Genomic DNA, 13,694 nt, shown 5'->3' on the forward strand with positions numbered 1-13,694 from the left:
TCCCTCCTTCCCCCAACCTGACATCTGGCCTTCTTCAATCTCCCTACAGTTCCAGAACCCGAAAGATCAGGAATGGGAACAAAACCTGGGTTCTTCCAGGCATCTGGCCAGCAGCTGCTGTGACCATTGTCACAGGAGAGAAGCTGGTGCATTAAGCAAGGGAATGTCCTGTCCGCTGCCTGCTTCTCCCCCCCCCCCCTTCTCTGAAGACTTAAGCTGCCCTGACAAGCTTCCCTTTGCTCTGCAGTGGGTGAAGTTGCTGCTGAATAAACTCATCAGGTGGTGGTGGTGGGCACTTGTCATGGGCAGCCTTGCAAAGAGAGATTAATCACAAAGCATGAGTCAAGACTCATGCAAGGGGAATCCATTCAGAAAGCAAAACTGCAGTTTCGTGTGCCTGCTTTCCAGATGAATCTGCCCAAAACTCTGCCAAGGAAGATCTGATGAAGAGGGAGCTGGAGGAGGAGCGCTCCCGGTACCAGAACCTCGTGAAGGAATATTCACGGTTGGAGCAGAGATACGACAACCTTCGGGATGAGATGACCATCATCAAGGCAAGGAGGGCAGTTCTGGCACCGGCCCCACCCCCGGCTTCCTCACCCCCATTCACGCACATCTCCAGCCACTGCACTGCCGTCCAACACGGTCGTGCTCAGTAAATCTGTGCCTTTCTGGCACAGATCGGGTCCTTCCTGGCGGCTGTTCTTGCCGTGCCTGCCAGTGGTTATCACATAAGGAAGTAGTGGGGCCAGGTGATCCTTCCCAGGGACGGCTCCTTTTTCCGACTTCGGGGTCTTCTAAAGATCTCAGGAGTTTAAGGAAAATCCCACCATGGTGCATATTGTCAGTCGTGTTACCTGCCCCAGAAACGTCCCTACACTGAAACACTAGCAGCGTGGGGGAGTTCAGATCTCCGCATTGCTGGCGCGTGCTGCAGAGAAACCCACAGCGTCTGATCATTTCTCCTAATCTTTATCCATAGAAACATCCTATTTCAGGATTTATCGTTCCCTTTTACCCCACATAAACATTCCCTCCAGAAATGCATATTCAAACAAGATTGATAAGTTAATTGCATAGGAACCAGGAAGATAAGCTGAAGAGGAACATATATAAATACAGAATTTTCTGGCCAGTTTTTATTCTCAAAGCCAAATCATATGCAAGAAAAAGAAAAGTATTTTTACATGAACAACCTAAGTATAAATGGTAACCTCTATTTCTTTTTTCAAAATGTTTTAAGTTTGGTTATTTAGAGAATGTGCATGAGTTGGGGAGGGGCAGAGAGAGAATTCCAAGCAGACTCCACACTGTCAGTGCAGAGCCTGACACTGAGCTCTATCTCACAAATCATGAGACCGTGACCTGAGCCAAGATCAAGAGTTGGACACTTAACCGACCGAGCCCCCCGATAACCTCTATTTCTAATGTGCTTACTATTTTCATAAAATTGGAGCGCAAGTTGAAGGGCCCTCTAAGGGGCCCTTAGAAGCAGGCTTGCTACATTCCTTTCAAGTGGGGGGCCTACTGACAGGATGGCCTTTGTGTACTATCAAGGCAAGACCAGGAAGATAAGGCTTGTTTCCTCAGGACTTTGTGGAAAAATCGGCTGAGGTATTAGGGACTCAGATCTCATTAGGAGAGAGGGAATTTGGTCCGGCTATGGAGGTCCCTCCTCATCGTAATTTTGTTAGCTAGACAGATGACTATAAGAACTGTAGATGAAGTTTTCATGGGAACAGCTCCATTTAGCTATCATTCCAAGACCTGTTCTTGTTGACAAATGAGGCCAGAGTCCAACTCTAAGATCTACTGGCCTTTGAAAAAGAAATAGTTCTCATGAGCATTCATTTGTTAGGAGTACTCACATTTTTCTCCTTCAACAGCAAACTCCAGGGCACAGGCGGAACCCATCAAACCAGAGCAGTTTAGAATCTGACTCTAATTACCCCTCCATCTCCACATCTGAGGTCGGAGACACAGAGGATGCCCTCCAACAGGTGGAGGTGAGTAAGACAGGCTCATGGCTGCTGTCTGTGCTCCAGAGGGAGTGGAACTGCTTTGGGTTTACCAACTGTGTAGAGATGTACTCTTCTGGCTAATGGTGACCAGAGTGTCCACAGGCTTCTTTCTGACCATGGGATCACTTGGCCTGCAGGCAACTTACAGATCCTGGTGTTAATATTTACTGTGCAAAGAGATAGATTACTGTTCACCTTACCCACTATCCAGAAAGAAAGGAAGAAGGTAAGTCCCTGATCCTTCCTCTTATAAAAACCGAGAGCCTATTGCAGAGAGGTAAATGCCTGACTTAAGAAGGAACAGCTTAGGTGAGGATGCGGAGAAACGGGAACCCTCTTGCACTGTTGGTGGCAATGCAAACTGGTGCAGCCGCTCTGGAGAACAGTGTGGAGGTTCCTCAAAAAAATTAAAAATAGATCTACCCTATGACCCAGCAATAGCACTGCTAGAAATTTACCCAAGGGATACAGGAGTGCTGATGCATAGGGGTACATGTACCCGAATGTTTATAGCAGTGCTTTCAGCAATAGCCAAAATATAGAAAGATCCTAAATGTCCATCAACTGATGAATGGATGAAGATGTGGTTTATATACACAATGGAATACTACGTGGCAATGAGAATGAAATCTTGCCATTTGCAGCAATGTGAATGGAACTGGAGGGTATTATGCTAAGTGAAATAAGTCAGAGAAAGATATCCTATGTTTTCACTCATATGTGGATCTTGAGAGACTTAACAGAAGATCATGGCGGAAAAGAAAAGGAAAAAATAGTTACAAACAGAGAGGGAGGCAAACCATAAGAGACTGTTAAATACAGAGAACAAATCAAGGATTGATGGGGGGTGGGGGAGAGGAGAAAGTGGGTGATGGGCAGTGAGGGAGGGTACTTAATGGAATGAGCACTGGGTGTTGTATGGAAGCCAATTTGACTATAAATTATATTAAAAAATACAACATCAGAGAAAGAAGGAACAGCTTAGTCATTAAAATGGAAATAATTTATCATCCCCATTTAGTATCATAGCATATATAAAATAGCCATAAATATGCAAGAAAAATTTTTTTCCTGACTTAGATAGAAGCTGGGTAAAACTCAGAGAACAATTATTTGGAATATTTGGAACCACAGATATTTGCCGAGTGACTATATCTTTGTCCATGATAGTCCCAGAGTTTCTAAATACTGTACCACACAGTGGACTTTGTAACCTGTGTGTAATTTTCCCAAAGGTAGACAGACACAAGTTTTCCTCCGGCATCTGAAAAGAAGAGAATCACAAGTACATAAAACCTTAAGCACGTGAAAGACAGACCTGGAAGAGAGGCAGTTGTAAATACAAACGTGCTTTGAGCACATCTTTGTGCAGGGTGCTGCAGGCGAAGTAGTGGTCACCAAGCCAGGGACGGTCCCTGCCCTCGCAGAGCTTGTCTGGTGGAAAGTCGGCAGTAATCAGGTGACGGGAGAAGTTTGTAATAGAACTTCAAGTGTTCAGTGCTAGAAAGAAAAAGTATGATAAGAGACCGCGAGTGACAGGGTAAAGGTGGCAAACGATAGGAAAGAGGTCCTTGGGATGGGAACGTGTTCTCTCGTACGTTCAGTGTGGTCTGCTGCTCGCCGTAAGCACTTAGCTCATGTTAGCTTGAGAGAGGCCATTGCTGTCACCACTGCAGCGTCCGAAGTCTGGATCCTGGAGGCTTCAGTCATTTAAACTCCAGACATGCCACCAGGCGTATATGTGGCCATTTCTGTGCAGATGTAACCACCTCCATCAGCAGATTGACCTTCTTCAAGGAAATTGAGGCTGGTTCTTGGGATCAGCCAGGACAGCTAGTACAGTGCTGGCTAAGCGCGAAGTGCTCGTGAAATGCTATACATGTACTTTAAAGATCCACATAGATAAGCTCATGCAGATACACCTGTTTGTACATGCGCACCCACACACAACAGAACCCCAGAGGGCAAACCCAGGCATGAATCCAAAGGGAGAAAATCTGGGAAATCGATGCTCTCGGGTCTATGGAATAAACAGGTTGCATGGCAGGGAAGTCTTGTGTAGGTTCTGTTTCAAGGTACAATCAAGTGGTGTTTGACAACACATTTGCAGCGATTAGTAACCACATCGATTCTTCCATCAGGAAGTGTCGAGCCTGAGTTTGACAATTTCTCTGGTATGAGACCATTTCCATCAGTGAACTCTTTTAACTTCCAAATAAAATGGCTGTGTCTTTACTCTTGGAATGTATGAGTGGTTATGTTAAGTGGCTCTCACGGGAATATAAATGGGCCAGACTCAAATGTCATCTAGACAGAAAATGAGCCTGGAGTGCCAACTTCACTCTGAGAACTGATGGTTGGTTGGCATTGGCTCTGCCTCTGGGGTGCAGGTTGATGTTTGTACAGAGAGAGAGGACAGGCAGCTGATACAGAGGCAGGCTGGGAGGTGCCGTATGTCCCCTGAGGCAGCTATGCTATTGAAACCTCCTTCCCGGCCCCCTGTGTTCCCCTGAAGGACATCGGCCTGGAAAAGGCAGCCATGGACATGACCGTCTTCCTGAAACTGCAGAAGAGAGTGCGCGAGCTGGAGCAGGAGAGGAAGAAACTTCAGGTGCAGCTGGAGAAGAGGGAGCAGCAGGACAGCCGGAAGGTCCAGGTGCGTGCTGGGGCTGCAGGCCTGCAGAGCGGCCCCCAGGTGCCGGCGTCAGCACGCTCTTTCCCAGGATTCACGTGGCAGGGTGACCACTTGGGTTTATGCAGGTGCTCGGTTTCAGAGAGGAGCTTCCACCTCGTGTTGGTGTCACACTGAGTCTTCTCTACCTGCCGGCGCCCCCAGACCACTCCAGATGTATAGGAGTAGGCTTCCCAAGTGCCCCCAGGGCAAGGGATTCCCAGTGGCGAAGCTAGGGAGAGCCTGTGGCATTGTCCTCTATTTGCAAAGGGCACTAGGATGTGTGATTAAAGTATAAATACAAGCCAGAGTCTAATTTTAACAGAGACAAGTGACTGTCCTTTACCTGGAGTCTGGCATGGACTTCAGTCTACCCCCCACTGGGTTAGGGGTAGACCAGGTTTGTGGTCACTCACTTTTCTATCCTATGATTGCTCCCTGGCCTCAGTCCAGATTATCATCAGTGCCTTGGGTCTCAAAAGGGTATGTCTTGAGACCTTAGCATCCCCAGATGTATCACTCTCTCAGGGACCCCCCCGGGTACCTATGCAATGCTCAGCACTGTGGTAGAGCCAGGTCGTAGTAGGTATTCAAACTGTTTATTACACAAGAGGAGATAAAAATATAAGAAGAAAAACCCCTAGCCATTGAGGAATTTATGATCCAGTTGGGGGGACCAGACACATAACACAGGTGACAAGTGAAAACATCGATAGAGTTCAAATAAATGCAAGGTTGGGTACAGATTGGCACTGTAGGAATAAAACCCACTGAAGTTAGCAGTGATGAGATAAGACCCATGTGTTATTTGTTGGGAGGTAGAAAGACCACTTCCAATGGGATAGAAGGCCAGTTCTGACACTGGTCATATCACTAGCTGGACCTCATCATGGGTTTGTCAGAGGTCTTTGTTCTGAAGCCTGACTTGCCCATTGTGGAGTTCAACCCCCTCCCTGCTTCTCAGGCCTGCTCCCACCTCTACACATGGTCTCCTTTTAGTGGTAACACCTGGCTTCCCTTTCCCTTCAAATGTGATACAGACATTGGTCTGTATTGCTAGAATATTCTCTGGTATTCTGAGCACAAAGTGGGGAGGTAAATCTTGTTGGTGGACTTCAGTCTCTCAGGTGGATTAGACTGGAGATTGAAGGGGTTAGATTTACATACGATTCAGTCCATAGAAGAGAAGGAGCCCTGACAGGCAAGCGCAAATCAAATATATGAAAAGCTACACAGACCACATCAGACCATCCCTGATGTAGAAGTCCCCAGCCCACCCAGCTACCCCCAAAGGTCCAGGCTCCAGATTCCTCACCACAGAAATGCCAGATAACTTTGAAATCTTGGCTTTAGGCTTTCTCTTTGTCTTGCTACAAAATAAAAAGGGATATCCCTTTCTTGAAAAGTAATCCTTGGGGGTGCCTGGGTGGCTCAGTTGACCGTCTGACTCTTCCTTTCAGCTCACTCAGGTCATGATCTCATGGTTCATGGGTTGAAGCCTCGAGACGAGCTCTGTATTGACAGTGCAGAGCCTGCTTGGGATTCTCTCTCTCCCTCTCTCTCTGCCCCACCCCCTCTCACTCTCTCAAAATAAACTTTAAAAAAAGTTATCACTGAACAAGAGTTAGAACTATAGGGTTGGCCTATAGCCCTGAATGTGTATTGAGGATCTCCCTTTAAGGAGAAAGGTCTTGTTTCTGCAGAGTTTAGTAAGAAAGGCAGGAGTGGGGCAGGGGACGGAAGGTGTGGAATCCCTCTACAGCACTCTACAGGATCATGGTTCCAAGAGGAATCCTGAGCCACCTGAATCTTTCCTCCAGAGAGATGTGGCGTGGGGTCGCAGCTACAGAGAGAAGTCTGTAGGATGTGCCATCAGTATGGGAGTGGCAGTCTGCTGTGAGGATGGGGCCTCTGTGACAGCTAGGCTGTCCTTGTGTTTGACTTCCCATCCAGCCAGCCCCCTTTCTCAGGGTATAGCAAAGTCACTTTGGCCACCAGGGTGATTCCAGTGGGCTGCCCACTTAGAAACATAACTGCCAGTCCACCTTAATACAGCCCCTTGGACCATGGATGATCTCTATTTTCTGAGAACCGGATGCACTCAACAATTATCCATGGCCATGCGGCAAATCCACGCTCCACAGAACACAAGTGCAGGCCTCTCACTGGGGCAGAGATGAAGAGCCCACTCTGAAGAGTCCCATCTGGTACCACTAATGGGGTGGGAGCCAAACAGAGACTGGTACCCTGGACAGCGGCTGTCCCAGGTTGCAGGGGCAGGAAACCATGTGGTCCGTGCAGCAGCCCTACATCTGGACAGTCTCCCAGAGGTGCTCACATCCATCCTGGTCTGTATGCCTGGGCACACCTAATCCATGCACAGCAGGGGAGTGGCCTTACCTTGGACTTAAGGTTGCTAGCACTGCAGATTATGTAATTAAGCACTGTCAGGTTTTAGCTCCAAAACCCATCTTACTCAAGGACTTTCACCCACTACTTAAAATCACCCCATGCAGCTAACCATTTATGAAGGTGTTTCTGCCCCTTCTTGTTGACAATTCAGGTTCAGTAGCTGCCAAACAATTATAGGAGTCATTGGTTCACTGAGTATGATGGGCTAGCATTATAGCTGTTGCTCTCCACATTCCTTGGAATTGAAATCAGCATTTACTGAGCATCGTAGGGGCCAGCTGCCAGAGTCCCTGTTGTGGGGTGATATGGAGGAAGCAGGCTTCTCCACAAAGTGCTTAGTGATTCAGTTGGGAAAACTGAATACACATGTTCACACACACCCCAAAAAAACCAAAGGTAGCTCATTAATCTCCTTAATAAGCATGTAATTATTATGTATTAGCCTTAAGAAGTACATAAGTGCTATGGTGCTGGTTTCCTTGGCTGCTGAAACAAAATCCCACAAACTGGATGGCTCAAAACAACAGAAATTGATTCTCTTGTAGTTCTGGAGGTCAGAAATCAAAAAGTAAGGTCCCAATGGGGCCATGCTCTCTTAAAGGCTTTTGGGGGGAATCTCTTCCATGCCTCTCTCTGAGCATCTGGCATTGCCAGAAACCCTTGGCATTCCTTAGCTCCAGTTCCTTGACTTGGCACTGTATGACTCTAATCTCTGCCTCCATCGTCATGTGGTATTCCCCTGTGTGTGTGTGTGTGTGTGTGCACGCGCACATGCTATCGATCTCCTTGTAAGGGCACCAGTCGTATTGCATTAGGGCCCATCCTTATGACCTCATCTTGACTTTGATTTTATCTGCAAAGATCCCTTTTCTAAGTCACATTCACAGGGTACCAGGCTTTGGACTTCAACGTATGTTTTGTGGGGACATCATTCAACCTGTAGCACAGTGTATACATATTTGTATGCCTAAGGACCTGGGAATGAAGTTATGGAAACGGTGAAGACAGGCAGGAGGGTAATTTACGGAGAGCTTCCTGGTGGCCTGAAGTAGGGTACTACATTCTGGAGGCGGGAAGAAAGCAGACACAGAGCAGGGAGTGTGGGCAAAACGAGCATGTCTTCTGTGGTTGAAAATATCACCATGGGACAGCTGCCTGTGGTCCCTGCTCACCTCTGTCTCCTCATCCGTGCAGGTGGAACAAGCAAAGAATGACCTGGATTTGGACCAGGATGCAGATCTAGCCTACAACAGTCTGAAGGTAAGATTGTCGGCCAACAAGTTCCCCAAACTCGTACCCTGTGGAAGATGGGTGAGCAAGTCTGTGCATAAGTGGAGCCATAAGCGGGCAACTTGACCCTTCAGTTTCTTCATCTGTGAGATAGAGGCAAATGTGTACTTACTACAAGGAGCCATAATCTCTACTTACAGGAGACACCAACTATAGGTGTCCCACAGTTTAGTTCAACATGGGCCCTAACTACCTGCATTTAGGATAGACCCCACTGGTCAGTGCCCTCGTCCCTCAAGACTGCCCTCACTTCAGATGCCAGTCACATTGGTGAGTCCCCAGGTTACCCACACTTCTGTCCACTTGCTACCAATCGGGTTCCCGTGACCCCCCTCCTCAGGTTTGATCACATGTTAGAGCAGCCCACAGAGCTCAGGAAAGCATCTTATTCGCTACTCCTGGTTTATTCTAAAGGCTGCAGCTCGGCAGGAGAATGAAGCAGGCACAGGTGTGTGGGAAGGGGCCCAGAGCTTCCAGGCCCTCTCCAGGTGTGCGCTCCCCCCACACCTCCATGTGCTCGTCAACCAGAGGCCCTTGGAACCCTTCGCCTACGGGTTTCCATTACACAGGCACCAGTGATAAAATCATTGGCCGTTGGTGTTCAGCTCAGTCTCCAACCCTCCTCTTTCCCTCTCCAGGCATCTGTGGGTGGGGCTGTAAGCCCCAGTGCTTGGATCTCAGGATTGGTTCCCAGGCACCTGGTCCCTCTCCTCATTGGCATGAACTAGCTGGGGATGAAAGGGACTTATTATGACTAACAAAGGACACTTCTCTCACCCTTATCAGGAAGCGCCAAGGGTTTTAGGACCCCTGAGCCAGGAACCAGGAGCTAAGACCAAATAGAACAAAAGATGTTCCTCTCACCTCTGTCACTAGGAACCTGGGCCAGAGGCTAAATATATGTTGTTATGTCACATATGTCTTACTTGATACAGTTTGAGTTAAAGGAACATGTGGACAGTGGGGTGAATTCACTTTGAAAAGAGATCCAGACTTGCATGGAGAGATGTAAGGTAGAGGGATGTCCCTGTGCACGCAGTGCTGGCCCAGCGAGAGCTGGTGAGATTGGAGGGTGCAAGGCCTCAGGTCCCAGGGTGAGCAGGCCTATGTTTACTACAGTGATGGGGGTGCTAGGCCTCCAGCCAGGGAGGGGGGCACAGGAAAGGGCATCATAGCATTCCCCCTCCCCTGCTTCCATTCCCAGGGGCTTGGGAATTGATCCAGTCTGGCAGGGTCAGTCCGGTCCCACTCACAGAACCGCAGATAACTCTGGTCACCACTACATTACCCCAGGAGAACAGCCCTGAATCATGCCCATGGCTTTTTGAACAATTAGGGTCACAGAAGTGGGTGCTTTGTAAGGGTTTTCCTTTTTTGAGTTACTGATTTAGACTTATTTTCCACATGTGATATTTAAAGGTTTAAAACCCCGTGAGAAGGGGAGTGGGTGTGACAGATGTCTGTGGTGCATTCCTTCTGCATGCCGTTCCTCAGCTGCCTTCCCCAAGCAAGTGAACGGCAGGCTGTTTTAGAACTGGAAAAGATAAGGGGCATCTGGGTGGCTCCGTGGGTTAAGCATCCAATTTCGGCTGAGGTCATGATCTCGCTGTTCATGAGTTTGAGCCCCGTGTTGTGCTCTGTGCTGAAAGCTCAGAGCCTGGAGCCTGCTTTGGATTCTGTGTCTCCCTCTCTCTTTGCCCCTCCCCAACTCATGCTCTGTCTCTGTCAAAAAACATAAACATTAAAAAAACAAAAAACAAAAAAAAAAAAAACGGTAAAGTGGGTCTAGCCCAGTGGGCCTCCAGGAGTGGTCCTGGGACCAGCATCATGGCAGGCATGCTAAAAATGCAGATTCTCCGCCTCCTCGCAGACCTATATCACAAGCTCTGAGGTGGGGCCCAGCAGTCTGTTCTCAGCCACCTGCCTGAGGTTTCCATTGCCCACTCAAGTCTGAGAGCCACTCTTCTAGTCTATGGGCAAAGTCCTGCCTCCAGGACTCCCATCTTAAAGTCTGCTTAAAAACTCCCTCTGCGTTCGGCTCCTGGGGAAGATGCCCCACGCTGTTCCTGCAGGCTACATCTCCACTGCTAGCTCAGGGCCTGGCTCAGAGAGGGCTCAATGAGCACTTGTCCCAGACTCTAGAAACTCCATCACCATTCTGCTCTGTTAGGCCAGGATTCTGAGGTTATAAGACCTGGTCTTCCCTTCGTTGTCTCTGGTGAAACCTGACTTAACTTTTGCACTGTCTCAGAGGCTGGTGTCCGGGAGGACCAATGCTGGGGAGGCTGGTTGCATTTCTTCTCACTTAACAGACGCAGATGCTGAAGGAAACAATGAAAGACGGGGCTTTTAGGCAAAGCCCTGTCAGCCTGTATTTAATGGGCCCCTGCTGTGTGTCCAGCTGAATGCTTCCTGAAGGCACGAGGGAAGGAGCTGTCCTCTGCCCTCCCAAAGTGTAGACTCTGCCTGAGCAGACCAAGATCGAAGCAGATCATGAGTCTGCACACCAGACTATTCAGCCCTCTTTTCCAACCCGATCCTTACCAAATTGGATTTGAAAAACCTGCCCACAAGTACATGGGTGAGATGAGCCTACTCTGGGAAGGACCCCTTGACAAGTAGTGATTTTTGCTGAAACAACCAGAATTTCAGAAGTTCCCGCTGATCCTTCTGTAACACATAAAGGGACAAAAGCACACCATTTGGGTACTGGTCTCAAGGCTTAGGCATGCCCTCCCTGTGGGGGTGAGATGGGGCGGAAGGGTCCTTGGGCTGGTTGCACCTGGCAGAGATTGCTGGAGGAGGCCTGATATAATGTGGCCAGGCAAGGTGGGATCAGGTGTCCAGAATCGTGGGCTCTAGCCCTGCCAGAGGTTCCTAAACTCACTGTGAGTCTTCTCTGCTCCGTCCTTAGCTCCCTCATTCAGAAAATGAAGAGATTATTGAGATGGTCTCCTAGTTTTGTGGTCCTGTGTCTCTGTAATAATTGTGCAACCAATCCCCACTTATCCACCATTTGGGGATTTGGGGGGAAATTTTGAATCCCATATATCCCAAGACCCTAAGAGTATTATATATGTGAGTACCAAACTTTCTATGGTCTGACTTTGTGAAATCCAAAGCTAAATATTACACCCAGAAAACTTAAAATACATTCTAAAGTTGTTTTGATGGCATTTTTGCACACAGATAGCTTTTCTTCTGCTGGCATTGACAGTTGGTGGCTTTCTGTGTGACCAAAATAACAAAAGTGCGTTCCTAATATACTCTAAAACATTGGTCTGTGTGGTGCTCCTTGGAATAAGGGCATCGGGTAGGAAGGCTCTCTAGACAGCTAAGTTTGGGAAATCCTGGGATTTTTATGCTCTCTTGGAAAGTCACAAAGTACATCAATAAGTTTCTAGGAAGTCTAATGTTAAAAGCATTGTTGTTTAAGATTAACCTGGCATTTCCTCAAGGGTAGGTTTCATGGCCAGATACACTTAGAGATAGCAACACTATTAATCTGGGGAATGCTGTCATAGAGGCCTCAGGTCAGATGCTTCACCCCAATAACTTAGGGTTGTGGGTTCAAATCCAGGCCCCAGTTTTAACTATTACTGAACTTTTCTCAATGGGTTTTAGTGTTAAAACAAGAAGGTTGCTCCAAGCTTCACAGGAGGGACAGGGCAGGCTGATTCCGGAAGGTGGAGGAGGAAGCCCACGTGGGGAGAGGAGACTGTTCTGGGTCCAGAAGGAGATGGAGTGTGCTGCTCGGGCTGTCTTCCAGAGGCAAGAGCTAGAGTCGGAGAACAAGAAGCTGAAGAACGACCTGAACGAGCTGAGGAAAGCCGTGGCTGACCAAGCCACACAGAACAACTCCAGCCTCGGCTCCCCCGACAGCTACAGCCTGCTGCTGAACCAGCTCAAGCTGGCCAACGAGGAGCTTGAGGTTCGCAAGGAGGAGGTGCTCATCCTGAGGACGCAGATTGTCAGCGCCGACCAGCGCCGACTCGCCGGCAAGAGCACGGTAACAAGATGGCAGCCCAGTTGGGCTTGCCAGGGGGCAACACTGGGTAATACGGACGGTGTTTTGCTTACGTAGCTTTACCCGTGAGCACTTTAAACCTAAAAAAATGCAGGCGCGCTGACTCTAGGGTCTCGTCTAAAGGGAAAGCAAGGTACTTGCTGCCTTCTCAGCGTTACCTTTCATGGGAGACTTTGCTGGAAGTCTCTAGAATCTTCTGAAGTTAATATGAACATGTTCAAAAAGAACAAGGCACAGAATTAGAAACAAGGGCAATGGCCTGAGCAGCCCCCTTGGCCTTGTTTTTCACCCCATGCTTTGTGTCTTGCTGTTTCATTCTGAGGTAGAGAAAGTCTTTTCCTCTAAGCCCACCCAGGGTGGCAAGTCCAGCTTAGCATTTGTTCCTAATGTTTTCACCTTCTGGGACAGAGGCCACCGGGATCAACTCTGGACACGGCCCTGGGATGACTTAGAGGCGGATAAGTAGGCACTCATGAGTGTGGAGGACCAACACTGAGACAGATTTTCACCCTGTCCTTCGGATTTGGGGGGTGCTGTCACCTCAGAGACACAGTCACTGCCATCCTCCCTCACAGTCCAAGTTCGGGGCTTTTGCAGCCAGGCCTTGTCATTCTGTGCCTTTGAAAGTACCATTCCTGCCTGGGTTTAACTGCTGTTATCCGAGGTCATCCTGAGCCTTTGTTTTTTTCCCCAAAAGCTTGTTTTTTGTTTTTTTATTTTTCTTAATGTTTGTTTATTTTTGAGAAAGAGAGATAAGTGAGGGAGGGCAGGGAGAGAGAGGGAGATGCAGAATGCAAGGCAGGCTCCAGGCTCTCAGCTGGAGAGACACAGCACAGATTCCAGTGAGGAGCTTGATCTCATGAGCCGTGAGATCATGACCTGAGCCAAAGTCAGATGCTCAACCAACTGAGCCACCCAGGCACCCCTCAAAAGCTTGTTTTTATGCCTCTGTATATACAAAGTCTATAAAGTCGTTTTGCAACAGTTGTTTATGTAACCAGAGTTACTTCTCTTTTAACCTGGGACCTTCTAGGAGCCGAACATTAATGCCAGAACAAGTTGGCCTAACAGTGAGAAGCATGTAGATCAGGAAGATGCCATCGAGGCCTATCATGGGGTCTGCCAGACAAACAGGTAAGTCCCCCCTCGTGGTAACTAGAGGAGGCAATGGAAAAGGGTCTTGCCCAACCTGACATGTGATGGCTGTTTCTCAGACACTCTTCAGCATCAGGGTTTATGTATTATAGGAGGTAAACGAGAAGGAGCAGACTCT

At 48.3% G+C, this 13,694-nt stretch overlaps 1 protein-coding gene across 3 annotated transcripts in view; it reads left to right on the plus strand.

Moving 5' to 3' along the window:
* MYO5B (myosin VB) overlaps positions 1–13,694 on the plus strand; it is a 341,784-nt gene that overhangs the window by 299,683 nt on the left and 28,407 nt on the right. For all 3 annotated transcript variants that reach the window (XM_040478861.1, XM_040478859.1, XM_040478860.1), the window contains exons 24-29: positions 409–554; positions 1,887–2,006; positions 4,537–4,677; positions 8,299–8,364; positions 12,164–12,403; positions 13,455–13,555. In XM_040478861.1, coding sequence (XP_040334795.1) covers positions 409–554; positions 1,887–2,006; positions 4,537–4,677; positions 8,299–8,364; positions 12,164–12,403; positions 13,455–13,555 — 814 coding nt within the window. The remainder of the gene's footprint in view (positions 1–408; positions 555–1,886; positions 2,007–4,536; positions 4,678–8,298; positions 8,365–12,163; positions 12,404–13,454; positions 13,556–13,694) is intronic.

This window comes from Herpailurus yagouaroundi, unplaced genomic scaffold, assembly GCF_014898765.1.
Source record: "Herpailurus yagouaroundi ecotype Mexico unplaced genomic scaffold, PumYag 142, whole genome shotgun sequence".
NCBI classification, from domain to species: Eukaryota; Metazoa; Chordata; class Mammalia; order Carnivora; family Felidae; genus Herpailurus; species Herpailurus yagouaroundi.